Below are 26,973 nucleotides of genomic sequence, written 5' to 3' on the forward strand. Positions count from 1 at the left end.
GAACATCATGTTCCCTCTATCTAAAATGCACGCGCCATAGATAGTCTCCTGGCTTACTCCTTCCAAAAAGCTTTCTTGACCATTTATGTCACATGCCTCCTATATCCCAGAAACAGGGTTTGAAATCAGAAACAAGAAGGTCTTGGAAACAGGCATGTGAAGGGGCTCATGGTATGAGCACAAAGTATACAGATCTGTATGTCTCAAGTTAGTTCCTGCAAGAGAAGATCCCCCACAGAGGAAACAGAGCAACCACGTTGATGGAGTGACCATTCAGGAACTTCTCTCTTTGTCCACCTCAGTGCTTGTGCAATGGGCCCATGAACAGAGGGGCCATGAGGTGAAGGCCATGGGCCAATACCATGGACTCCCTTTTCCCGAGGCTAAGCTGCTCACTGCAGTTGCTGAATACCTGACCTGCCAGTAGCAGAGACCAATACTAAGCCCTCAATAGGGTCCATCCCTCAAGAAGTCCACCACCTATTTAGTCACAAGTTGATTGCATTACTCCCCTTCTCTCATGGAAAGAACAAAGATGATTATTGCAGGAACAGACACTTCGGATATAGATTTTGCCTTCTCTATCCACAGTGCCTCTGCCAGTTCCATCTTAGAGCTTCCAGAGTCTGAGTTATTGCCATGAAATTCCACAGAATAGTGCCTCATAACAAAGAAAACATTTTATAGTGAAAAAGTTGTAATTATTGGCACATGACCACAAAACCTGTGTTACCCTGAAAGATGTGGCCTAGTAGAATGATGGAATTGTCTATAAAAGATAAGTCAGCTATAAAAGGGGTCTATAAAAGATCCCAGCTAGGAAACAACGTTCTGTGGGGTGAGATGCTAGCCTCCATCATATGCCATATGCATGGAGCCATGGCAGATACATGCTGCTGTTTCCCAAGAGACAGAATACTTGGAGCTGGGAAAAAATGGTTACTCTCTGTCAGTATTGCTTCCAGTGATCTGGAAACTGAATCTGTGCTTTCTGTCCCTACAGTTTTAGATTCTGCTGGATTATAGAATGCTTTTTCTTTCTTTTTCTTTTTTTCTTTTTTTAAGAGAGAGAGTGTGTGTGCACATGAGCTGGTGGGGTAGGAACAGGGAGAGAGGGAAACAGAAGATCTGAAGTGAGCTCCATGCTGAAAGCAGAGAGCCCAATGAGGGGCTCAAATTTACGAACTGTGAGATCATGACTTAAGCCAAAGTTGGACACTTAACTGACTGAGCCATCCAGGCACCCCTAGAGAATGCTTTTGCCAGGGATCCCTGTATGGCTTCCACTGAACTGAAACGACCACTACTACTTGATCTGTTTGAATTCATCAAACATAATTAGCAGACTACTAGAGATAATCAGTACTGATGATCATGGAGAGGTAGGGTTGCTTTCCCTAATGGAGATAGGGAGGAATATGTCTGGAATTCAGGGTATTAATGGAGTATCTCTTGGCTTCTGTGTCCAGTGATAACTGTGAATAGGCGATTGTGGTAACCATAGCCTAACAAGGGCAAGGCAATTAAGGGCTCAGACCCTCAGTATGAAGGATAGTGTCACTCCATTAGTTGAAGTACTGGTTAAGGGTAAGGAAATCTATGTGTGGTAAAAAAAATAAAATGGGTATGGTAAGTATTCATTATAGCCTCAGGAACCATTATGTTAGTGTGGTGTGTATCTTGCCCCACTAACCTTCTGGTATTAAATCTTTAACAGAGCTCTTGGCTTGAAAATGGATTGTACTTAAAATGTGGGGCATAAGCATGTCTATATGTTGTGAAGAGTTGACTGTACGAGGTGTCTTTTACACTCAGCTTCACATCCTCTTGTTCTCACCTCTAATGCTAGCCACAGCCATGGCAAATAGTCCCTCATATACTTTGACAAAGTCTATGCTTGTAGCTCTTGCCTTCTGTGCCCATAGCATGTCTTTGTCTATTGTCCCAGGGCTTCACTGATGCAATGACTTGGGACATTGGAATCCATATGGCATGTGGACATATGTGCAGCCCGAAAGTGCAGGAAAAACCCTTTTCCCCTAGGGAGAACTCTCAACTAATGCGGACAGGATTTGATGAAGTGATGTTTCTTGCCATTGATTCTTTGATTCCGAGTGGTAGTCTGTAGTTTCCTTGGAAGTTTCCAGCAAGATTGAACCCCACTTGTGCTTTTGGCTCAGGTTTTCTTTCTTCAGGTTTTATTCTTTTGTCCCAAAAGGGTCATCACTTGAATAAACCATTTGCTTGCAAGTTCTCACCTCAGACTTTGCTTTGTAGGAACTCAAAGTAAAGATTCCATCCCTTATAAAATAGTGTTCGCCTCATCTACTCTTCCTACCCCATCAGGCCTGCTTGGTTTCATAGCATTTATCCCCAGCAGATACAGCAATTGGTGCACGTCTGTTTTCTCCAGCCTTTCACACCCTACCACTGGAATCTAAGCTATTTAATTCCATGCCTAACAAATAATACGTTCTCAAGCATTACTTTTGTGGAGAAATGAATTGAAAGCAATTTTTTATGCTTCCAAGGAGGATTATAATCTTGGGATAAATACAAAATAGGTTAACTGCTTACTTTAGTACTATTCCTTATTATTTATTGATGATTCAGTACTGAATGACAATTGTTAGATCTTTGAAAACAGAATTCCATTAATAATAATTCAGTGTTTTTACCTTTCCAGGTTTTGCTCAAGCAAACCAGTTTAACTATGGAGCTGATAATGCTGAGTTGGGAAACAGTGTGCAATTAGTTTCCTCTTTCCAATCATTTTCTTGTGATGTAGAAAAGGATTCAAGTCATTCAACTCAAATTACATGCTATACTAGGTATGTTTTATACTACCTTTAATAAGAATATCTTTCTCATATACATATTAGTTTTATATAGTTTTTTATATAATCTGGATATTAATAATATTTTCTGATGATCAGCTGTCTTTATTTCATGTAGTTTAGACTATTTTATAACTTTATTGTATTGAGTTGTAATGCTCTTTCCACATATTGGCACAATAAGATATATTCTAAATCTTCTCCCAGGTTATTATAGCTATTATCTTATCATTGTTGATCCCTTTTAGAAGATAAATGGCTACTATTAAATCATAATGATTCTCCTCAAAATATCAAAATTATGCTTTCCTGTCTGATTTGATTAATTTTGTTCAAAGTCTTGACATAATCATTAAGATTAAAGATGATCCTTTTGTAGAGTGACATTTCAAGTTCTTTACTATCAGCCCAAAATGATGTTTGTTATTAGCAACTTAGAGGAAAAAATTAATCATTATAAATGGCAACTTTTACTAATAAGACAGGTAGCATGTATTCTAGAGGATTTCATCTACATTGAGCTTGTTGGCTATTTTTCAGCAGCAAAAACTTTCTTAGAAATTTGATCAAACTTTTTAAAAAGCAAATCATAGCATAACTGTACCAAGGTGACAATGATAGCGTTTCAAGTTATTATTCTTACATTTGTTAATACATTTGTTTTCCTCCTCAGTAAGCACCAGTGCACTTAGAATAAGCATTTGCCTGAGGTCCATGATGCTAGAATCTGCAGTACAGAGTTCAGGATGGACCTCTCTCCATAATATAGAATGGAATTCTAATAATATAGAATGGAATTTAGCTGTACGTCAATTAGAATTTTTGACACTTTGTTTTCAAAAATGACTTGTAGTCTGGGGCAGTATTTTTTATTGATGGTATACATGAAATAAAAGGGTCATTGCATTCCTTCATTTGCTTTGCAGAGCAATGCCAGAAGGTTCCTACACCGTGAGAGTCAGTGTGGATGGGGTTCCTGTTACAGAAAGTAATACCTGCAGAGGTCGCCTTGACAGCTGGGCATGCACCTTCAATGTACATGGGATCTCCTCTTTAGCTTAACGGATAATCGATCTCGTGCTTGCTTTCTTGCAGAACTGGGCTTTTATTTTTTAATTTTACAGATTGTTATCTTTTCCACATTTAAAAAATATACTAGCAGGTAGCTAAGGATAACTTCACTCAGTTTTAATTATCTTCTATAGTAGTGGAATCTCTTTTATCATTTATTTGTTTCCCTCTTTAATTTTACTATTGAATTAAACTTTTAAACTTTAAATTGTTTCCTCACTCATACTCTTTTTTCTCTTTCTCCATTTCAACTCTTAGTTTGATTTTCCTTTTCTTATTGTCATTGGATTCACCTTCATTTTAAATAGCCTATTTTTCCTTTCTTTATAATTTCTAATGTAAAGAGATGAAATATAACTGCACGTACCATAGAAGTCATGCAAAATGTAATTACCCTATATAGAGTTATTTACAATAATACATTTCTTCTAAGGATAATCCATATATTCTTAAAAATTATGTGTGTCTATCAAAAGTATTAGAGTTTCCATCACCCTTGTGGGCTCCCTGGACTTCTGCTCTCTCCCAATTCCAATCATGTTTGTCACAATTCTTAAGAATTATACCTGCATTGCTCTAGAAAGTTATCATTAGCTTAGTTACTAAAGCTTACTTTGATGGACTTTTGCCAGGTTTTGCTTCTGTTTATGAAATATGCTTTGTTATTTTTTCTCCATTGGCTTAAATAAAAGGAGGCTTTCTGTAATTTTATTTCACCAAATTCCTAAAAGTTGTTACCAGAGAACCTTATTACTAGGGTTTGACTTACACTGATAACGAAGGATGATTGAATGTGAAAATTCCAAGCTAAAAACATTTTGAAATGAAAGAAGATTTTTAGTGGCTAAGGAAAAGATCTTGAATCATCAGAATAATATTCTAAACTTTATTTTCTTATATGTAAAAAGATATATTTTGTCAGTCATATTATGGATATTGTTTAAATGTAAATAATGTAAGGAGCAGAGATATTAGCTTATTGACAGTATTATTTTACAGGCAAAAAGTTTCAGAACCCCAACAATAAAGAGCATCACACCTTTATCTGGAACTCCAGGTCTGTTATAAGACAGCTGAAATATTTTTTTTGGTTTGTGGTCTTTAATTTTTAGTATATAAAATTATTATATCTGATAATTTATAAGTAATATCTTTTTTATTAAAGTATTTATTTATTTTGAGAGAGAGAGAGTGCACATGTGTGAGTGCAGGAGGGGCCGAGAGAGGAAGAGGGAGAATCCTAAGCAGGCTTCTCACTGTCAGTGCAGAGCCCAGCGCGTGGCTTAGACTCACAAACCGTGAGATCACGACTTGAGCCAATACCAAGTTGAACGCCAAACCGACTAAGCTATCCAGGTGCCCTAAATAACACATTTCTGATTGTACAATAGCTCTCAATATTGTCTCAAAAATGATTTTCAATGGGTGCATATGAATCTGCTATAAAGTATTTAACTATACCCCTATCGGACATTTAGCTGGCTTCCACTTCATTATAGTTATAATTATACCAGTGTATAATCCCAACAGGAATATGTGAAAATACCCTTTTCTATACTCTTGACAATTTTAAGTACTAATTTTTTTCAAGTATTTATATGAAAAATATAGTAGCTTATTTCTAATTTTTCCAGTTCTTGATTTATGCAGTTAAATTTACTCATTTATGGGGTGCCTGGATGGCTCAGTCAGTTGGACGTCCAACTTCAGCTGGTCATGATCTCACAATTTGTGAGTTCAAGCCCCACATCAGGCTCTATGCTGACAGCTCGGAGCCTGGAGCCTGCTTTGGATTCTGTGTCTCCTCTCTCTGCCCCTCCCCAACTGTGCTCTGTCTCTCTATGTCTCTCAAAAAATAAATAAATGTAAAACAAAAATAAAAAAAATTACTCATTTATGCATATTTATTGACCATTTGTATTTCTTCTTTTATAAATTACTTGTTCATCACATTGGTTTAATTTAATGCTAGTCAATTTTTCCGTATTAAGTTACAAAAATTCTTTATATTTTGAAGATATATATATCTTTATGTGGAAAGTATTTTTTTAATTTACCATTTACTTTTAAATTTCATTAATGGTTTTTCCTGTCATTAAGACATTTTTTATTTTCTAAATTAAATCTATAGCTCTTAACCATTGTCATTTCTTCATTCATTTTATGCTGTAGAAGGCTGTACCACCCCAAATTATATAGATATTTTATAAATTTATACTTATTTTTCAAGAGTTTTTATGGTTTTAGTTTTATATTTAATTTTTATTTCTCTTAGGATTTATTTATTTTTTTTGGTAGAGATCTTATTTATTTTTTCAAATATGTCATTCATGACCCAGGCAGTATTTATTGAATAATTCATTCTGTTTTTCATGAAAAACTTCTTTAATAAATACTTTAATAAATACTATCTATAAATACTTACAGATAGTGCTTTAATACCATAAATACTCATGTTTTATTGTATTTGCTAGAACTTTCAGAACAATGGTAAACAATAGTGATGAACATGGGATATAAGTATCTGGATGCCTGTTTTATTGGGAATACCTCTGATGTTGGGTATTAAGTGTATGGGTGTATGGGTAGATAATCTTACACAGATTTTTTTGTTTGTTTGTTTTAGGCACACTAATAACTATCCAAGGCAGAATCTTCACTGATGTCTATGGAAGTAATACTGCATTAAGCTCAAATGGGAAAAATGTTAGGATTTTGAGGTAAATTTTTGATGTGGAAACATATGCTTATCATGGTATCTCATGATGTGATATTCCAGAATTAATGGTTGGTCCAATGATATTAAAAATCACTACAATGTGATGGGATTAAGCAGTGTATTTTCAGCCATATTAGAGGAAGAAAAGTAGATTATTAGGTGATTCATCCATCAACATGGAAGCAAAGGGCCAATATGCCATTCTTTTTTGGTTTGATGTAATTCTTTTTTTTTCTTTGATGGATATTATTAATGGAAGGAACATGGAGGCAAGTTCAATAGTAATTGAGTTAGTCATAGAACTTCATTACTGGATAACTTGTTACCTAATCTAACTGCCTCAATTTTATATATATGTAGCTGTGCAGCTTGGAGGTTTATAGCTTAGTCAAGATCAGCGGGATGGGGGAAGACGGGGGGAACCGAAGCCTCCTAATATGCAGTTTGGCCCTTTTTCTTCTACACCATGGTGCGTGGGAGAGTGCTGAAACTGAAAATAGTTAATAACTTATAGTGACAGTGTAGGATTTGAACACTGGTTCCTCTGTTTACCAGCTATGGACCAGATGGTAATATTGGCTACTTACCTAATATCAAGAAATAATTGTCCACATTTTGGACCAGAAACTAGCATTATCTTTCTGTAGCATAGGTGTGCTACACCTGTTTCAGTCCTGCCTTGGAAGACATAAAGCCCTCTTCATTTGCTATAGAAGGAAGTACAGAATCAGTACTATGGCTTTGAAGAGGCTCCATGCTTATCGAATACATGTATAAAATGGATAAATAAATTAGATAACAGTTCATACAGCAATTAGAGGTTTTTTTAAATACTGAAAAGGTGATATATATGTATACACACATATGAGTATATAACTGTGTAAAGCAAGTAATTTGAAAGGTTTTACTAAATGAAACAAAGGTAATTTAGGTGGCATTCTGTGAGGTAGAACTCAAATCACATTTGTATGTATGTGTAATACTCTGAAAATGTTTATATTGTTTCCTTACATATAATAAAATAAGTACTAAATAGAGAAAAAAGTACTTAACATTTTGTATAGATAGTTTAGCATAAAGATTTTGTTTGCTTCCATATAGTTGAATGCCATGAATGGCTTATATTCTAATTCTTAGATGGTATTTTCTAAGTCATCCTTTCATATAATAATGCCAGGAAATAGAAAGCTTAACTTTCAAGAAGATTCCTTTTTTCGCAATTGTAGCTGAAATTTCTTGTGTTTAGTACAGGGGAATGGATAGAAATTATTTCATGAAATCACAGGACTGCAGTCAGCAGCGACCTAGAGATCAGGCTACCTAGTCCTTATATCCTGGAGACCCTGAGATACTATATATAAATGTAGAAAAACTTTTCACACATCTATTGATGTGAGAGGTGAAGAAGTTCTTAGAACTGCATCTATCTCATTTCTACCATCTTAATTGTGACACCAAGTACCCCCAAAGCAGTTTACTGGGCTTGATTCCCTTAGCAGAGAGCAGTGGCCATGTTCTGAGCAGGAAGTCAAGACACCAAGGTGTTTAAGCTGCTTCTGCTTCTCACAGGTCTTGTCAATTCAGCCTAATCTCCAAACTCAGACGAGGTACAAATTATAGAGGACACACAAATAACTAACGGACTTGGTACCCACTAAGGAGATTTTGGTATAAAAGATAAGATGGAAAAAATTTTATATATTTAAGGCCAAATAGGGTAGTAATCCCACGGATAGAGAAATCCAGATCACTGTGGGAATCACTGGGCATGGTTAAGAGCACCTGCTGGAGTCCACCTGCCTGGGTTTGAATCCCGAATCTATTCCTTATGGCTGTACGCTTAAGCAAGCTACTTAACCTTCCTGCCTCAGTTTTTTCATCTATAAAATGGAAGAGTAATAGTTACTAACCCATAAGATGGTTGTAAGGATTAAACATAGTAAGTGCCTATAGGTGTTCACTGCTAAATTTATTATTTAGATGCAATAAAGTGGGAGGTTAGAAGGAGAATATGAATCCATAAATCTCATACTGGGTACAGTAATTCAGTGTACTTGTATTACAAACCTAATGTAATGATAAAAGATTAGTGTGTAAGAGTATATTAAAAAGTGTAAAGTTCTCTGCAAACTCAAGTCCTAACTTTAAGAGTTCATGTTTGTATCTGCACTTACTTTGAATTTGGGATTTGTTGGCACGGAAGCTGGGTGGTTTGTTCTGAGTGCAGCAAAGAATACAGTACCAGTCATGCCTGCAGGCTTCCAATAGCATCGGGGTCTGTCATCCTTAAAGCAGTAGGTTGACCTGGTCATCTAGGGAAATGCACAGGCAGATGTTTCCCTCAAGCCTAACCCTGCCTCTTCTCAGCTTTTTTTTTCCATTCCAGTGGCATTGAGGATGTTAGTTCTTCTTTTCATCCTGATTACTCTGTGGGGTTTCTGCTGTGGACCTTGTGTAATTCCTACCTGTAGGAATTAAAGGAACATACTTTGTATTACAAAACACAAAATTCTGTTTTGTATTTGACTTAATTGAACTTCTGATGGAAGAGTTCCCATTATCTGTTTCCACATTTTCTGTTCCTGTGGTATTATAACTTTCTAACACACCAAATGTATTATGATTATCATGTTTGTTATCAGGTCTTTCCCAGTTAGAATGTCAGTCCCACAAGGGCAAGATTTTTGTTTTATTCCCTGATGTGTGCCAGTATCTACAGCAGAGACTGCAACATAATAGATGTACAATAGGTGTTTGTTGAATGAATGAGCGATGGATAATAATAAGTGATTGTGAGAAAAATATAAGGTGTCAGCGAGCTTAGTCGGAGGAGAGCATTTTGAAATGACTTACTAAACATAACTTGATCTTTTCCAATAAAATATTTATACAGAGTTTATATTGGAGGAATGCCCTGTGAGCTTCTCATACCACAATCTGATAATTTGTAAGTAATTCAAATAATTTTATTTAGAATATGAATAGTAGGTATAAACATGCCAGTGTAAATAGTAGTATCTAGCAATACTGTATAGTTGAATACTCTAAAATACGGTTAAAATTATAATATTTTGTACGGTAAATCAGCAGTCATTTATATAGTTAGATGTAACCTGATATCCCCTATTGTCTCCAGTACAGTATGATATGAACGACTATTTAGATTAGTATGTTTTAGGATATTTTGAGAAATATCTGTGTCAAATGACTATTTCATTTGGTAGTATTTAAAAATATTTAAAAGGAATATCAATGGGGATAGCCAAGTTAACTACAAAATAATTATAAACTGAAGCTTTATTCAAGTATCTTCAACCAAGGCTGGGAAATATTTTCATTTTACAGAAATTTTTGTTGTAGCAACAGTTTCTGTCCTGATAGATATTCTAAAGTCCATAAGATGTTTTCAAGGAAACAGTTATTTTATTTTATTTTACTTTATTTTATTTTATTATTTATTTGACAATAAATGGATCTTTATTATATAGATACTTAAGGGAAATACAGTATTTAAGAACTCTATTGTCAATCTAAACTTTGTAATTAACATATATATTTTATTAGGTATGGTCTAAAACTAGATCATCCAAATGGAGACATGGGTTCTATGATTTGTAAGACGACTGGAACCTATATTGGTAAATGTTGATCATCATTCTTCATAATTCTCAGAAATGCCTGACTGACTCTGTTTCCTTGTTTCATATTCTCTTAGACCTCCCCTGCCCCTTCATCCCTTTCTTTTCAACATTTCCTCTTTACCTTGGCTTCTTTTCAGTTTCATGTAGGCATGTATAAATTACCTTTTTCCTAAGGTTTACATTGAGGGTAAACTTCTTCAGATTTCTTTTTTTTTATTCTTCTGTCATCCAGAAAATTCCATTACTAATTTAGCTGTTTTCCCTTTAGCCTTAATTTTTATGTTGTTTTTTTTCCCCCTTGGTCTATGTACTCCAGGCACATAAATCTTTCAGTTCTTTTTTTCCAGTTTTATGTCGACATAGATCACTATGTAAGTTTAAGGCATACAACTTGATGGCTTGATACTCACATATTGTGAAATGATTGCCACAGTAGGTTCAGCTAGCATCCATTATAATCTTTAGTTCTAGAATGAGCTTCACTTCATTCTGTCTCAGAGCCTTAACAAGCCTCCTCCCATCTTGAGAATTTCCGATAAAATGTCATGTCTTCAAAACAGCCTTCACTGATGCCCTGCCTTCCACTCTCAAAGTTCACTCTCCTTCTCTTTGATAGCTTTATCACAATTTTTAGCTCTCTGTGTCATTGCGCTTGGCTCTTTCCTCTACTGCACAATATGCTCAGTTTGGAGAACCGAGAGCTCACCCTGCATCTCTCATCTCCCTAGCAGAGTGTCTCCCCCAAATAAATAGCTGTTGAATGAATCAAGGAAATTTGAGGGGTATATGGTTATGCATATGTTCTTTTATCATCCTTCATTCATTATTATATTTCATCAGGTTTTTCTAGTTATATTTTTTAAAAATTTAAGTTTATTTATTTTTAAGAGAGAGAGAGAGTGTGTGAGTGGGGCACAGGCAGAGAGAGAGGGGGACAGAAGATCTGAAGCAGGCTCTGTGCTGACAGCAGAGAGCCTGATGTGGGGCTCGAACTCACGAACCATGAGATCATGACCTGAACTGAGGACAGACACTTAACCGACTGAGCCTCTCAGGCACCCCTCTAGTTACAATTTTGAGACATCTTAGTGTGTATATTTTAAAATACTTCTTTCAGATAATGTCTTTGAGGATTAATAAATGGTTGTATAATTACAGTTTTAATTTTAAATGTCTTTACTTTGGTTTTAAATCAGCTTTATAATGTATAGTTATTGTTCTCCTGTGATTGGGAATTTAATTGATTGTGTATTTTAATTAATTCCAGGTCAACACAATGTCAGCTTCATCTTGGATAGTGATTATGGAAGGTAGGTCATTTTGTAAATAATAATTTTCATAATTGAGTCAACTGGGTAAATAAAATAAAAGTATATATTTACTTTGTGCTATAGATCCAGAGATTAAAGAACGGCTAATCACTTTCTTCTCCCAAATTAATATTTAAGGGGTCTGTAACTCCCTTTCTCCAGTTTGTATCTCAGACACAGCCTTTCAACTGTTGGGAAATCTGGCATTACCTAAAACAACAAAATAAATCTTTGATTGTGATATTGAAAAGGGTTCTTTTATGTCTTACGGCTTTTCTGACTTAATTGTAATTCTTTTGATAACTGAATAGTTCAGTTTTGATGTGAACTAATGTAAGAGTAAATAAAATCCCACAGTTAATATTATCGCATAAAGGTATTCATTTAAAGCATCAAGACATACAGAGTGATGAAAGATGGCAGTTACAGCTCTCAATTGTCCATCTTAGCACCAATGTTAATCACTTATAATCATGATTTTTAATAAAGCTAGAAATCATCTTGGAATCAATCAAGATTTTATTTACTCTTAACATTAGTTCACATCAAAACTGAACTATTCGGTTATCAAAAGAATTACAATTAAGTCAGAAAAGCTGTAAGACCTAAAAGAACCCTTTTCAGTATCACAGTCAAAGATTGACTTGTTGTTTTAGGTAATGCTAGATTTCCCAACAGCTGAAAGGCTGTGTCTGAGGCACAAATTGGAGAAAGGGAGTTATATGTAGATATCCTACATCCTAATTTCACTAAGAAAGACTACCATATGTTTATAGAAATATCAGAATATGCAAATCTCAACACATGTTGCAAACCTCATATTACAGATAATAAAGAACATTTAGTCGCAGGCATGGTACTAAGCACTTTACATAGTCTAGTTGAATTCTCCCAAGAACCTATGAAATTGAGTGTTACCATCTCCCCTGTGTTGCACACTGGGGACAATGAGGCTCAGGAATGTTGAGTAATTTGCCCACGGATATTCAGCCAGTTGGAAGGAGTGCTGGAATGTGAACCCACACAGCTTAACTCCAGCCTCTGAGCATTCCGTTCCAGTGCTCTGCAAAGAGTGGTGGAGGGTTACAGCCATAGAACCACCATTGGATCACTACATAACATCCTGATCCAGAATTCTTTGACCATGGCAGGATTACCCCACCTCTCTGTGCATTTGTAAATGTGTGGGACATCTGTTGGCTGTCACACTAACTGGGGCATGCTAATGGCCTTTTATGGGCAGGACCAAGATGTGCCAAACCTAAATGAATTATTCTGCCCAATGTATCATAGTGTCTTCCAATGAGAAAATGAGCCAGTTAACAGAAATCCAAATAAATCATACTATCAAGCCATCCAATACTAACATAGCTGTAGTAGATCAATAATAGGATAAGTCTTTTGATTTCTTTTTTGTTTCTGAAGAGAGATGAATGATTAGAAAAGATTGAAAAAAGATGAAAAAGATTGAGAAGAATGGCAATATTACAATCAAAGTAGGTGTTATTCCTCACAGACTGCAAAATAAGGATGATGTTTGATCCTTTCATGCATAGAACCGTAATTGAGTTGGTGAGACCAAATCCATTATCATTGTATTTGAGGATCATCTGGTTCCAGACATCCAGAAGGAATAGGTTTATAACAAAGTGATGATTGGACTGCATACTTTATTATAGACCAATACAGACTGGACCAAAACCATGAAGAATATTATTCAAGGGCAGACCATAGTGGATGGCATGTAAATGGTACTATGACTCACTGTTGTGATTTCCATGGGGCAAATGACATAGTGTCCCATGATTTACCAGCTTTTTTTTTCAGCAGGGACAGTACCTACATATGTATATAGGCAATAGGATTTTATTGAAAAAATTAGAAAATCATGTTAGAAGCAGTAATTACTGAGTTTTAAATGATTTCTTGAAACATATTTGCTTTTTTTTAATGCCACTGCCATTCTTCTTCAGGTGAAAAAGATGAATTCTTTGTTCTGAGTCTGTGTGAAAGGTATTAATTACCAAATCCATCATAGATTTCTCAGAGAAATAATTATCTAAAAATAGGTTTGAGTGATCAAGCTTGAATGTGATTGATAAGTATATATAAATCAGCATGTTGCATTAACAAGCCCTAAACTTTCAATTTTAAAAAGCCAGCAAATTTGCACGTAATATAGGCAAAAATATTGCTTAAAATAGTTGATTCTGTGATCTTGGTGTATAATTCCTTTTTTTTTTTAAAGCCAGTAGCTTTTCTTTTGTATTAATGTCTCAGAATTGAGGAAACTGTGTTTCTATATAAAACAATCTTAGGACTTTAAGGTAACTGGTAAAAATATGGCATATACTTTTTAAAAGCCTAGTTTTACGATTACATGGCATTAAAAAGTTAAATCATTTTATAAATTAAAAAATCCATATTTTACAAATTTCAGGAGTCTTCCTGAATATCAAATGAACCAATTAAAGACCATCGTGGCTTCCATTCTCTATTTCTTTTAATAGTTCACCTTCTCTCCTCTATTACCCCAAGTTCAAACAACAGCTGTTCCAAACTGATAAGGTTCAGATGAGGCTGTCTTAATTGAGAAATGCCTAGTCATTATCAATGAATTAGTGAAAATCACCTCAGTGTCATACCAAATAAATTACATTCAAATTTTATTTCAGGAGGCAATTTTCCCACCAACTTAAGAAGCAGGGTTAATTTTTCAGACGCAAGATCTGGCCACAGACAATATTTTTGGAGCTGGCATCATTTCAGATCTTTGAGAAATCAATTGAAAGGCTTATAGCATACAAACATGAATCCAGTATGAACTTCTTAAATAACTAATTTAGCATTCAGTATTTGCAGAGACCCTTTAGTCTTGCAAATGTGGATCATAGTGCTTGGGTCAGATTTGTAGTTCACTGCTGGTCTCAACCACAAGATTTGCCTTATCCTTTTAGATTCTAGTTTGGTGTGTTAGAAATATAATGAATGGGCTTTCAGTCTTAATACTTGAATTTCTTAACTTCTCTAATTATGAATTACATTGAGGTAATTAAGGGAACAGCATTTAATTTCTAGGATCAGATTCCTTACCGTCCATGCTCTCCAGGCTATGAAAGTGCAAATCTTATGTCTGTCAAAAAATGTGAATAAGTTCTATGTTTGTGAAGGGTGACTTAACTCTGGTGCGTTACTGTTAACCTGCTTTCATTCATTGTGCTTTCATGCAGATTAGTGAGTGGCAGGAGAAGAGAACTGTGTAGGATACAGGATAGGAGCCAGAGGTCAGGACTCAACTTGCCTGACTTCAAATTCTATTTCTACCACTTACTCCCCATGTGATTTTGAGTAACAGAAGTAGATTCTCTGACTTGTACCTACCTCATGGGGTTAATGTAAGGATAAAATGGCATAATAAGTTTAAAGCTTAAAAAATCTTAGATTAAAAGCTTAAAAACCTTAGCATGATATCTGATAAGTGTTCAGTAATGTTAGTTACTCTGATGTCAAATGGGTTATAAGAGAGGAGAGACAAGGGCCGTCAACACAAGAGTCTGCATGAAGGGTGATCCTATTTTTTTACATTAATATGAATTCTTTACTGAGGTATAATTTGCATATAATAAAATGTACATAATTTAAGTGTGCAGTTTAGTAAGTTCTGACAGATGACTACTTGATTTGTATACTGTTATATTTATGTAACCAATAAGTACATCAAGATATAGAACAATTTTTATCTTCCCAAAATGTTCTGTCCAGCTCTCTTGCAAATTATGACATGATTTATATCACTAAAAAAATAACATTTTCCTAAAGTAAAGTTTATTTTAAAGTAAGGATTTTTACTTTTTTTTTTTACACAGGAGTTTCCCACAAAAAATGGCATATTTTGTTTCTTCTCTAAATAAAATTTCAATGTTTCAAACATATGCAGGTATGTGACCTGTGTGTGTGTGTGTGTGTGTGTGTGTGTGTGTATGTGTGTGTGTGTGTGACAGAGAGAAAGAATGAGAGAGACAGAAGGGGGATATGTGTGCTTTCATCAAATCGAAGATAATAATGATTTAAGGGTACTATATTAATTTATGTATTGCTAAGAAAGGAAAAGCACACAAGATGGGGAGCCTAATAGGAAGCCCTGACATTAAGCTAAGTCCCTGAAAACTATATTTTAATATTTATTTATTTTTGAGGCAGGGAGAGAGAATGTGAGTGGAGGAGGAGGGTCAGAGAGAGAGGGAGACACAGAATCTGAAGCAGGCTTCAGGCTCAGCACAGAGCCAACGTGGGGCTTGAACTCACGAACCGTGAGATCATGACCTGAGCTGAAATTGGACGGTTAATGGACTAAGCTACCCAGGCACCCCTGAAAACTATATTTTAAATAGAAGGTTGAAAAACCAAGGGAAAGACAGAAGTGAAATTTGCATGTCTCTGCTTGGGCTGTGGGTTGAGGGAGGAAAAAAAATTCTCCACTGTCAGTTTAATCTACGAGGCAGTACTCTCAGATTTATGGTCTCGGTATGGTCCAAAAGAATCCTCAAGCAGATTATAATTTATTGTAATTTACAGAAATCTCAGGTTGGTAGACTCCTAGGAGAGTGTCAAAAGCAAACACAAACCCTCCTGGAAGAATTACACTTCATTCCAGGTCAGGAGTGATTGATGGAATGGCACATTCAGATTTCAGAGATGTTCAAACGTGAAGAAAAGTGTCTTGGAATCAATCACATATGACATATCCTGGCTTTTTCTATTTAATGTGAAACTCACATGTAAAAATACAAAGAACTTTGATAGATAGAACTAATAAGAATAAATTTCAATAAGAATCTACCATATATCATGCACTGGCTGTTTTACTAATATACCTAAAATTTTTATATATGAAGCCAGAAGACTTCCAATCATAGTTAATGCATTACCATATGAGAAAAATACAAATATAAGATGTTGGCCCAGAAATAGAAGAAAAACTTATTATTTAAGAACATAGGGGTAAAGAGGCTGTTCTCTTGCCTTCCTGTGTTTTTTCTTTGTTTGAATCAAACAACTCTGCTCAGCCCAGGTTTTCCTTAATTTCTGCATCCTCCATTACCAGTATCTCTTTAGTACCAGTCAGCACTAAAGACTGGTTCCCACGAGATGTAGGTCTCTGTGAGAGCCATATTAATTGTCCTTTTTGCAGGGTTGCACCAGAGACCAAATTGAAACATTTAATTCATTCATTTAGTAATCCAGTGCCTGTGCTGTGCTATGTGCCAAGGCTAGGTAATCTAGAAAATTTATAAAACTCAAGCATTTGGGTTTATGTGTAATGTTCATGAAATTTTATTTAATGTGTTTCTCCTCCCTCTCTCCAGAGGTCACTATGATTTCCCCATCACGAGGAAGCATTCAAGGTGGCACCATGCTAACAATAAGTGGACGATTCTTTGATCAGACAGATTTCCCAGTCAGAGTTCTAGTTGGAGGTATTTTTTATGACTTTTAATATATTACATTATAAGAATAGATCCTGGCTTTTAAATAATTTGTAAGCAGAATAATAGTCTTTTTTCAATTAATGTCTTACATTTATTTAAGTTTATTTATTTATTTTGAGAGAGAGTGCAAGCTTGAGCCAGGGAGGGGGAGAGAGAGAAAGAATCCCAAGCAGGCTCTGCGTTGTCAGCAGAACTGTGACGTCATGACCTGAGTAGAAACCCAGAGTTGGACACTTAACTGACTGGGCCGCCCAGGCACCCCCTTAATGTCTTACTTTTAAAGCTGAGTATTTTCACATGGGCATTTGGTTTTGGGGCTTGATACTTTACCCATTGCTACTTTTCAGTGAGGGCTATTTCTTGCAGCCTTACCTGACCAGGACTTGGGCTCTGAGTTCATCACCAAAGGACATTGTGTGGTAGCATCGTAGTTGCCATCCACAAATTCCCCACCATACTTTGAGACACATATACCCTCTATTTAGCAAACTTTTAAATGCCTTTCTTGAACTGTTGTATAATTCTCAGGGGGTTGGTTATGGGGAAATGTAAAGTACATGGGGATACTCTTCTCATTCCCTTTTCACTGACTGTGTTTTATCTGGACATCAGGAATCACTGATGATGTTGGCTCTGGAAAGAGCATGAATGTGTTCTATCTTTACAAATGTACATAGGGCTTGGTTCTCTCGTTATACATCATTTTTATGTGTCTGTCTGGTTGAGACCAGTTCAAGGCAGGGAGCTGTGTAGCTCAAAAGGAGATAGAGGATGAATGTAATAGAGGGGATCTGCCCACTTGGTCATAATGATCTTACCTACCTTGATGAGCAGAGGACTGCATGTCTGCCCATGCAATTGGGTACATACTTTTTCTGATACAGCCCTCTGCCATGGTACTTTCTACTTGTAAGGAATATACCCATGAGCCAACCAAAATGTGATTTGAAGAAAAGAAATTAATATAAAATAACCTCATCTAACATTTATATCTCTATCTCTATGAATCCTTACTGGTCACCTGCATAAATATTAAAACTGAGGCAATAAGATTTTTAAATATCATGTATGTTATTTTGAAGTTTATATATAAATGTTTCAAATATTAAAACCAAGAACATAAAATATTTTTAATTTATATACTGTGTTTTAGGATCTGATATTGTGATACAGTTGACATACAAATATAACTATAGCATGCTAAATTTTTATGGTACTTCATTGCCATTAATGTGGCAACCAGGTTTAAGATTTTAAATCCTCAGTAATTCCTTTTTCTTTTAACTTGTTACTTTTTTTAAAAGGTGGGTTTTTTTTGCATTTTTTTAAATATAATTTATTGTCAAATTGGTTTCCATACAACATCCAGTGCTCATTCCAACAAGTGCATGCCTTAATCCCCATCAACTATTTAATCCATCCCCCATCCACCTCTCCTCTGGTAACCATCAGCTTGTTTTCAATAGTTAAGAGTCTGTTTCTTGGTTTGCCTCTCTCTCTCTCTCTCTCTCTCTCTCTCTCTGTTTTCCCTTTGCTTGGTGGTTTTTCTCTTAAATTCCACATATGAGTGAAATTATATGGTATTTGTTTTTCTCTGACTTACTTTGCTTAGCATAATACTCTCTAGCTTCATCCGTGTCATTCCAAATGACAAGATTTCATTCTTTTTATGGCTGGGTAATATTCCATTGTGTGTGTGTGTGTGTGTGTGTGTGTGTGTGTGTGTGTGTGTGTGTATACCATCTCTACTTTATCTTTTCATCACTTGATGGACACTTGGTCTGTTTCCATAATTTGGCTATTGTAGATAATGCTGATATAAACATTGGGGTGCATGTATCCCTTTGAATTAGTATTTTTGTATTCTTTGGGTAAGTACCTAGTAGTGCAATTGCTGGATCATAGGATAATTTTTTTTGAACATTTTGAGGAATCTTGTTCTGTTTTCCAGAGTAGCTGCATCAATTTGCATTCCCACCAACAGTGCAAGAGGTTTCCCCTTTCTCCACATCCTTGCCAATAGCTGTTTCTTGTGTTGTTGATTTTAGCCATTTGACAGGTGTGAGGTGATATTTCATTGTAGTTTTGATTTGTATTTCGCTGCTGATGAATGATGTTGAGCATCTTTTCATTGGTCTTTTGGCCATTTGTGTGTCTTCTTTGGAAAAGTGTCTATTTGTGTCTTCTTCCCACTTTTTAATTGGATTGTTCATTTTTTGGGTGTTGAGAAATCGTCAGTAATTTCTTGAAAATAATGATTTGTTTATGTATCTTTCCCTTGCTCCAAACAAAATGGGCTAAGTTGGTTTAATATACTGTTCAAATGCACTGTTTTCTAGTTCAATTACCTTGCATTCACAGAGCGTTCAAAATCATGACAGGTAGTGTTGAAGTATGTTTTCCGGGCCACCAGGAAAGACTTGGAAAAGATACCTTCCTCCATTTGCTAACCCTTGCCTCACTTTTCATGGGCTGTGATTCCCATGTCAGTAAATACTTAATGGACTCACCTTACATTAGGCTCTGACTGTGAGGGACACTTGGAAGTCTAAACCATAGACTCTTTGTTCAATTCAAATTGTGCTTTTGTATAAGTATAATCATTCTCATTTAGACCCTGTCTGTTTTGGTTTCAGTCTGCCTGTGAAAATACCATTTACAAATTATTATCTCTCTTGTTTTCATTTGGAGAACTTGGACTATAGGGCCATTTTATTTATTTATCTTACCTAAGAGGGCTGGGATCATCTGCTATTGCAGATTCTGAACATCATGAGTTTATTCAGCACCTTTTCTGTAGGAGACAAAATAGAAAGCTTCACTTTGGACTCAGAGTGAAATCTCTTACAGTGACATAGTTTTATCATTTTTTAAAAATTTGTTTCTCAGAAATTACAAAATTTTCTAACTCAGGCTTGTGATGCTTTGCCAGGAAAACATTACCATGTAAAAGTATGACAATTAATGAGTGATAAGCTTTCATGGAGAACATATAAAGGAAAGCTTTGTTTCTTTGCTTATGCAACTTGGTTTTTATCAAAAAAGTATTTCAAGATAAGCTGATTGTGATTTACATTATGGAGCTCTGTAGTAATAGCTTTACACCTTGCTTCTTTCTAGGCCAAGCCTGTGATATTTTGAATGTCACAGAAAATAGCATATGCTGCAAGACACCCCCTAAACCTGATGTTCTCAGAACTGTATATCCAGGTAAGTTACCAGAAGAGAGAACAGCCATTTCTGCATTTATGTAAGAAGACATATATCATTAGGGCTTTAGTACATTCAGGCTGCTAAAACAGAACACCATAGACCAGGTAGCATATAAACAACCAACATGTGTATCTTACAGCTCTGGAGGCTGGGAAGTCCCAGATCATGGTACCAGCAGATTGGATGAAGGCCTGCCTCCTCATAGATGGCACCTTCCTGGGTCTAGAGAGCTCTGTGGGGCCTCTGTTATAAGGACTCTAATCCCATTTATGAGATTAGGTCCAATCTCATGACCTAAACAACCTCCCAAAGGCCCCCCCTGCTAATAACATCACATTGGGCATTAGGTTTCATTATACAAGTTTTGGAAGGGATACAAATATTCAGCCCATAACAATTAGTAACAAAAAATATTTGAACTATTTAGAATTTGTGGTAAGAATTATAATAAATTTCTTCCTAGTTTTTGGATCAGGAAATATTTGCATTAAAATAGCTGCATCAAAGCTGCACCATGCCTAAATTCCTCAGACACCCTACTGAAAACAATACATCTCTATTGAATGAGTTCAGTGGTGAGTTTATTTAAAATTAAATGAGATTACTAAATGTTGGTGCAGGCTACATGGAGATTGTATAAATGCCTTTCTGTGGTTAAAAAATAAATGGGAGAGGTTAAAGCCTTACTTGTCTGGAATGTTTTAAGAGTGATAACGGGATGGGAGAAAGGGGACTCAAAATTCTTTCCAGACTTTGGCCTGTGACCAAAGTGACATCTGCAGTGATAGCACTGAGAGGCTGTGCCTGGATCTGAGGGTGTGTTTCTCATATCTTGTGCACAAAGTGAAATTGGTTTATAATTGTATCACTGGTTGGTATTTGGAGCCAAGAAAATTACATTTATCAGCCTCTTAAATTTCCTTGTTTTGGATGACATTAGAAAAAAATGACCAGTTTCAGAAGAGAATTTTGATAATCACAGTTGGTAACTTTAAAGAGAGTTGTGTATATCAGAGCACACTGCTGGTGCAGAAGTTTCAGACGCACAACTTCTCTCTGAACAAACTCCGCTGAAGAGGAGGAGCCTTTGTTTTCTAGATCCAGCTGCTCCAGAACAGCTTAAGGCTGCTGAAAGAAGGCATGTGTCTGATTGTTGTGTTTCAAGGAAGAAAAAAAAAAAAAAGTGAGATGGCTCCCTTATGATTAGGAAAAAACTTTTAATTACAGAGTTTACATTGGCAAGTGTAGGTTAACTTTAATGATAATTCTCTCTGATTCTGTCCAAGAAGGAGATGAATTCATAGCAGATGTAATGTCAAAAAGAAGAACAAATAATGACAAATCTTAAAGCCAACACTGTCTGTTCCTTGATTACTTGTAAACCATTAGTAGAGTAACTTTTGTTAGAGTAATCAGGCAAAGGTTTTGAAATCAAATGGTCTGAACCGTGAAGTTTTGAGATTTAACTATATAAAACAACATGAGTCATGTCATAGGTAATAATTATTATATTATTATCTTAAGTAAAGCACTAATATCTAATCCCCATAGCAACCACACAAATAGTAATATCACTCCTATTTTACATATGTAGAATCTGAGGTGCAAATATATGAAGTAATCATAAATAAATTGTAGACTATCTTAACAGCACTCTAAACTGTGGATACAGGTATATGTACAGGTATGTGCAATTGTTTCGTTAACATGCATGCTCTAAAAATGTGAATAACAGTAGAATAATCTATAACTACCACCCACATAGAGGGCCATTGAGACACCACATCAAAATTCTGATGAGAATACTTTTTTGTTACATTCAGGTGGGAGAGGCCTAAAGCTTGAGCTCTGGAATAATAGTAGGCCAGTACATCTTGAAGAGATACTTGAATACAATGAGAAAACACCAGGGTACATGGGTGCCAGTTGGGTAGATTCAGCTTCCTATATCTGGCCTATGGAGCAAGATACATTTGTCGCACGCTTCAGTGGATTTTTGGTGGCTCCAGAATCTGATGTCTATAGATTCTACATTAAAGGTGATGACCGTTATGCCATTTATTTCAGCCAAACTGGACATCCAAAAGATAAGGTAAGGAAGCCACAGAATACTATTCAACATTACAAAAGCGATATGGCAACCTTTATATGTATCTCATCTATTCTAATCCAAACCAATGCATATATTAAAAAGTTTATGAGAGATATTTTCATGTGATTGGGTTCTTGGCTGTTTTAACATGTGTTACATGAACTATAAAGTCATCATAGAAAACCCATGGCCTAAAAAAAATGCTTTACTGTATGTAAATTTGCTCTAGGAAGGGAAAAACATGCATATTTCCTTTAAATATCATTTTAATTATGGAAGAATTATAACCATACTTAGGCAATTTGGGAAAGAGTGAAAATATTTCACTATTCTACTACATCTATTTCACTGTTACTTGGTCATGACATTAAAGTCTATCATTTCTTTTTGTGTCTATTTTGTTTTTTTTCAATAAAAAAATTTTTTAGCATTTATTTATTATTGAGAGACAGAGAGAGAACATGAGCATGGGAGGAAGAGACAGAAAGAGGAGGAGACACAGAATCTGAAGCAGGCTGCAGGCTCTGAGCTGTTAGCACAGAGCCTGATGCGGGGCTCGAACTCACAAACCGCAAGATCATGACCTGAGCTGAAGTCAGACACTCAACTGACTGAGCCACCCAGGCACCCCAACTTTGTTTTTTATATACATAAGATCACACATCCAATTTCATAGTCATTTTTGTCACATATAAATATTTTCACATTTTATTAAATAATTTACACAACACAATTTTTAATGACTGAAAAGTGTTTTATTGCATGGGTTTACTAAACCTGTATAACTTTGTGCATGTGGATAAAGTTTTTAGTTTACTTCTGACTTTTCATGACCACAAATAATACTCCGTTGAACATTAGTGTTCATTAAATTATTCTGCATTTTTAAAAAATTTTTTTTCAACGTTTATTTATTTTTGAGACAGAAAGAGACAGAGCATGAACAGGGGAGGGGCAGAGACAGAGGGAGACACAGAATCTGAAACAGGCTGCAGGCTCTGAGCGGTCAGCACAGAGCCCGACGCAGGGCTCGAACTCACGGGCTGTGAGATCATGACCTGAGCCGAAGTCGGATGCTTAACCGACCAAGCCACCCAGGCGCCCCAAATTAGTCTGCATTTTAATTATTTCTTTAGGAGTTTTCATAAATGTGAAACTAATGAACCAAATCAAAAGAACATTTTATGACTCCATGTACATGGCAAGATTGCCCCCCAACCTGGAGGAACAAATTTAAATTGTTGCCTGTAATATATGACTTCTAATTTTACCATAGCTTTTCAGCACGTTTCCTCCAAAGATAGTATAATCTTTCCTGATGGGAAGCCCAGAATTTTCTCAATCTGGCATGTAGACCCATTTAGTGACCTTGGCATCTTTCAGACCTACTTTTGGTGATCTCTTGTAGATTAAACCCCTAAAACTTCTCCACAGAGCAAGAGGATGTTTTATTTAACAATATCAACCTTCCTCCTGGTATATATCTTTCTATTTTCCATCGCAGTACTAATTGTGGAAAAGCTGTGGTTTGTGTGTATTTATGGTATAGTGGTTCTGATGTTAGGTAAGGGTGGAAAGTATGAAGTGAACTTTGATAATTTTTAAACACTGGATTTCACCATGGATAACAGATCTTAGAAGAAAAATATGTAGTTTCACATTTTCTGTTCATGAAAGTTCTAGGACTGACAGAAATAATAAATGATAAACAAATGCTGAAAAGTTTATTAATAAGTTCTCCTCTCTCTCTCTCTCTCTCTCTCTCTCTGGGATAAGGTGAAGATTGCGTATCATTCTTCCAATGCCAACAATTATTTTTCCAGTCCAACACAAAGTTCAGATGACATTCATCTTCAGAAAGGAAAAGAGTAAGGTTTTTTTAATTTTCATTAAACTGTTATGTGGTATTTAAAAACTGTAAGTTTATATCTAAAAACATTGTCAATTTGTTTTATTGGTAGAAATGATGTTATTTCATTGGCTTAATTTATAATTGGTCATTCTCTATAATTTTATTAAAAATTGCTTCTGTAGTTCCAAGAATATTGACATTCATTTAACCAGGGAAATTTGAAATCTAAATATTTCTGTTGCAGAAATTATAATTTTGTGAAATTTACTTGATCCTGTTCTTAGTTTCTTACTAGGACCTTTCAGTCAATTCAGCCATCTAAGCTGAGCTCTTGAATATTTCTAGAGAAGAAACATAAAACCACATGAATTATTAACACAGCTAACATATATTTAATATTCACTGATTTAGATATTGGGCCAGGAAATTTAATACAAAAATATTCAAATCTACTCCCTACCCTTAAGGAGTATATCACTTAGTGCTGAAAGGTCAAGTCCAGGGAGAAAATGAGAGTTTCATTCAAATATGAGATACCATTCAATAAGGCATACAGGATTCCTGGAAATCAAGAGGTAAAAGACATGATAAATTCAAAGTAGCTAAGTTACACGGAGATCTAAAGACTCCGTGATATCATCTTCCATTTATCATTTGTATGTGTTAGGTTTTGCTGCATAAGATACCACCCCGCCCCCCCCAAATTTTGTAACTTAAGCAACTCAATTTTGTGATTGGCCAGGCAGTTCTTTTGGTTCTGTCTACTCTAGTTGGTGATGGATGGCCTAGGATGGCCTCACTTATATATCAGGAGCCTCAGTTGGCATGGCTGGAACTTAGATATTTGGCATGTCCCACTCCACATGGTCTCTCGCCTCCCAAGCGCTACCCCAGGCTTGTCAAATTTGTGAATGGGTTTCCAGCAGTGAAGAAAGAAATTCCTACTGTACATAATCTTTTTAAAGACTCTGCTTGTATCACTTTTGCTAATATCCTATTGGCCAAAGCAAATGGCCAAATCTAGATTCAAGGGGGGTGAAGAAATAGACTTCACTTCTAGATGGAAGGATATTGTTGTTTTTTTCCCCCTTCATTCTATCACACCATCTTTCCAGATATTGACAGCACCATGAAGATCTGTTGGAACTAGACAGAGAGGGTTGGGATTAAAGGTACCTGAAAGCAATTACGCTCAGTGTTCTCACTGAAATCTTAGTAATAATGACATGGGGAAAGTGTTCCATTCTTTCTATCCTCCTCCTTCTACTATCACTTCTTTATGTACTTAAACACTTGCTTTTTTAACCAGGATCAGTGGGCCAATTCAGGGTAAACGGAACACCTAATTAATCCCTACTGCTATTAAGTGTTAATACACTTTCAGGCTTTGCCTTGGCCGTGGAAAATGCATTTAGTTTACCTGCTTGGCAGGAGCGTAGAGCTTACATGAAAGTGAGCCCTAATACATCTGCTGTCTGCTTTCTGCAAGGCAGCTTGGAATTTACACACTGATACTTATAATGATGGCTGTGAATTTTGAAACTGAGGCCACTGTACTGGGCTTATTGCACAGTGGTCCCTAGACCTTTCCAAAGGTAGCTGCTCATTTGCCAAATTCATCCTACTCAGTTAATATAGCCCCATCTCTAAGTGAATTTCTTTTTCATTACCCTGTTCTACTTTGAATCAGTTACTAATTTTTAATAATCCTTTAATCTTTAAAACTCTCTTAGTCTCTGTTATTCATATGAACAAAGAGAATTATATTTTTTACAGGATTTTGTGAAGATTAAATATGATGTCTATAAAGTGCTCAGTTTAGTGTGTGATACATAGAAAGTGCCTAATTAATATTTTTAAGCTGCTAACAGGGTACAGAATTTAATGGTTCTTCTTTGAGCCCTACTTCTTTTTTTTTTTTTTAATTTTTTTTTTTAATTTTTATTTTATTTTTGAGACAGAGAGAGACAGAGCATGAACGGGGGAGGGTCAGAGAGAGAGGGAGACACAGAATCGGAAGCAGGCTCCAGGCTCTGAGCCATCAGCCCAGAGCCCGACGCGGGGCTCGAACTCACAGACCGCGAGATCGTGACCTGAGCCGAAGTCAGACGCTCAACCGACTGAGCCACCCAGGCGCCCCTGAGCCCTACTTCTTAGTATTGCCCACATTCATTTGGTAGAGCTGGCAAACAGATTCTCAGAGCAGCCAAGAGCCTGATGGAATCCTCCTGTATCAGTTCTATGAGGAGGATGACCCAGAGCCTCATCATCCTAGAAAGATGAGAGGTGATAAATGTCCCTCATTCAGTCTTTCATGAATTGTGAATATTTATTCTTCATATACAAAAGGGTATCTGTTAAACGATGTGAGGCAATTTAGAGGAACTCCCAGCTGGCCTCTCCAAAGATGGGAGCAATGGTGACATTGATTGAGATTTAAGTAGGTAACCAGTAGCTTTTCACTCACCTGTAACAGCCAGTCAGCAAATGCCTTATCCTGGACATGCAATTAGATGATCCAGCTTGTTGGAGAGGCCATGATCAATCTAATCAGTAATAGTTTCCTGAAGCAGTGTTTTATTTCCCCAGTTATAACTGGAGTCATTATTCAAGGAACTAGAAAGGAACTTCCATCCCTGACAACATTTAACCACTCAGATACAAAACATGATATGTCTAAGTTTGCCTGTTATTTTCTTATACACATTAGAGTATTTAAACTCTGTATGCCTTCTGTGTTTTATGCCAG

General features: G+C 35.9%; 1 protein-coding gene across 3 annotated transcripts in view; it reads left to right on the forward strand.

Moving 5' to 3' along the window:
* Positions 1-26,973, forward strand: part of PKHD1L1 (PKHD1 like 1) — a 157,735-nt gene that overhangs the window by 8,659 nt on the left and 122,103 nt on the right. For all 3 annotated transcript variants that reach the window (XM_053896133.1, XM_019467844.2, XM_019467845.2), the window contains exons 3-14: positions 2,687-2,831; positions 3,764-3,872; positions 4,908-4,965; positions 6,535-6,628; positions 9,521-9,574; positions 10,192-10,265; positions 11,536-11,578; positions 15,445-15,515; positions 16,945-17,055; positions 20,188-20,277; positions 22,104-22,372; positions 24,149-24,240. In XM_053896133.1, coding sequence (XP_053752108.1) covers positions 2,687-2,831; positions 3,764-3,872; positions 4,908-4,965; positions 6,535-6,628; positions 9,521-9,574; positions 10,192-10,265; positions 11,536-11,578; positions 15,445-15,515; positions 16,945-17,055; positions 20,188-20,277; positions 22,104-22,372; positions 24,149-24,240 — 1,210 coding nt within the window. The remainder of the gene's footprint in view (positions 1-2,686; positions 2,832-3,763; positions 3,873-4,907; positions 4,966-6,534; positions 6,629-9,520; positions 9,575-10,191; positions 10,266-11,535; positions 11,579-15,444; positions 15,516-16,944; positions 17,056-20,187; positions 20,278-22,103; positions 22,373-24,148; positions 24,241-26,973) is intronic.

This window comes from Panthera pardus, unplaced genomic scaffold, assembly GCF_024362965.1.
Source record: "Panthera pardus isolate Hobbes unplaced genomic scaffold, ASM2436296v1 HiC_scaffold_7, whole genome shotgun sequence".
Lineage (NCBI taxonomy): Eukaryota > Metazoa > Chordata > Mammalia > Carnivora > Felidae > Panthera > Panthera pardus.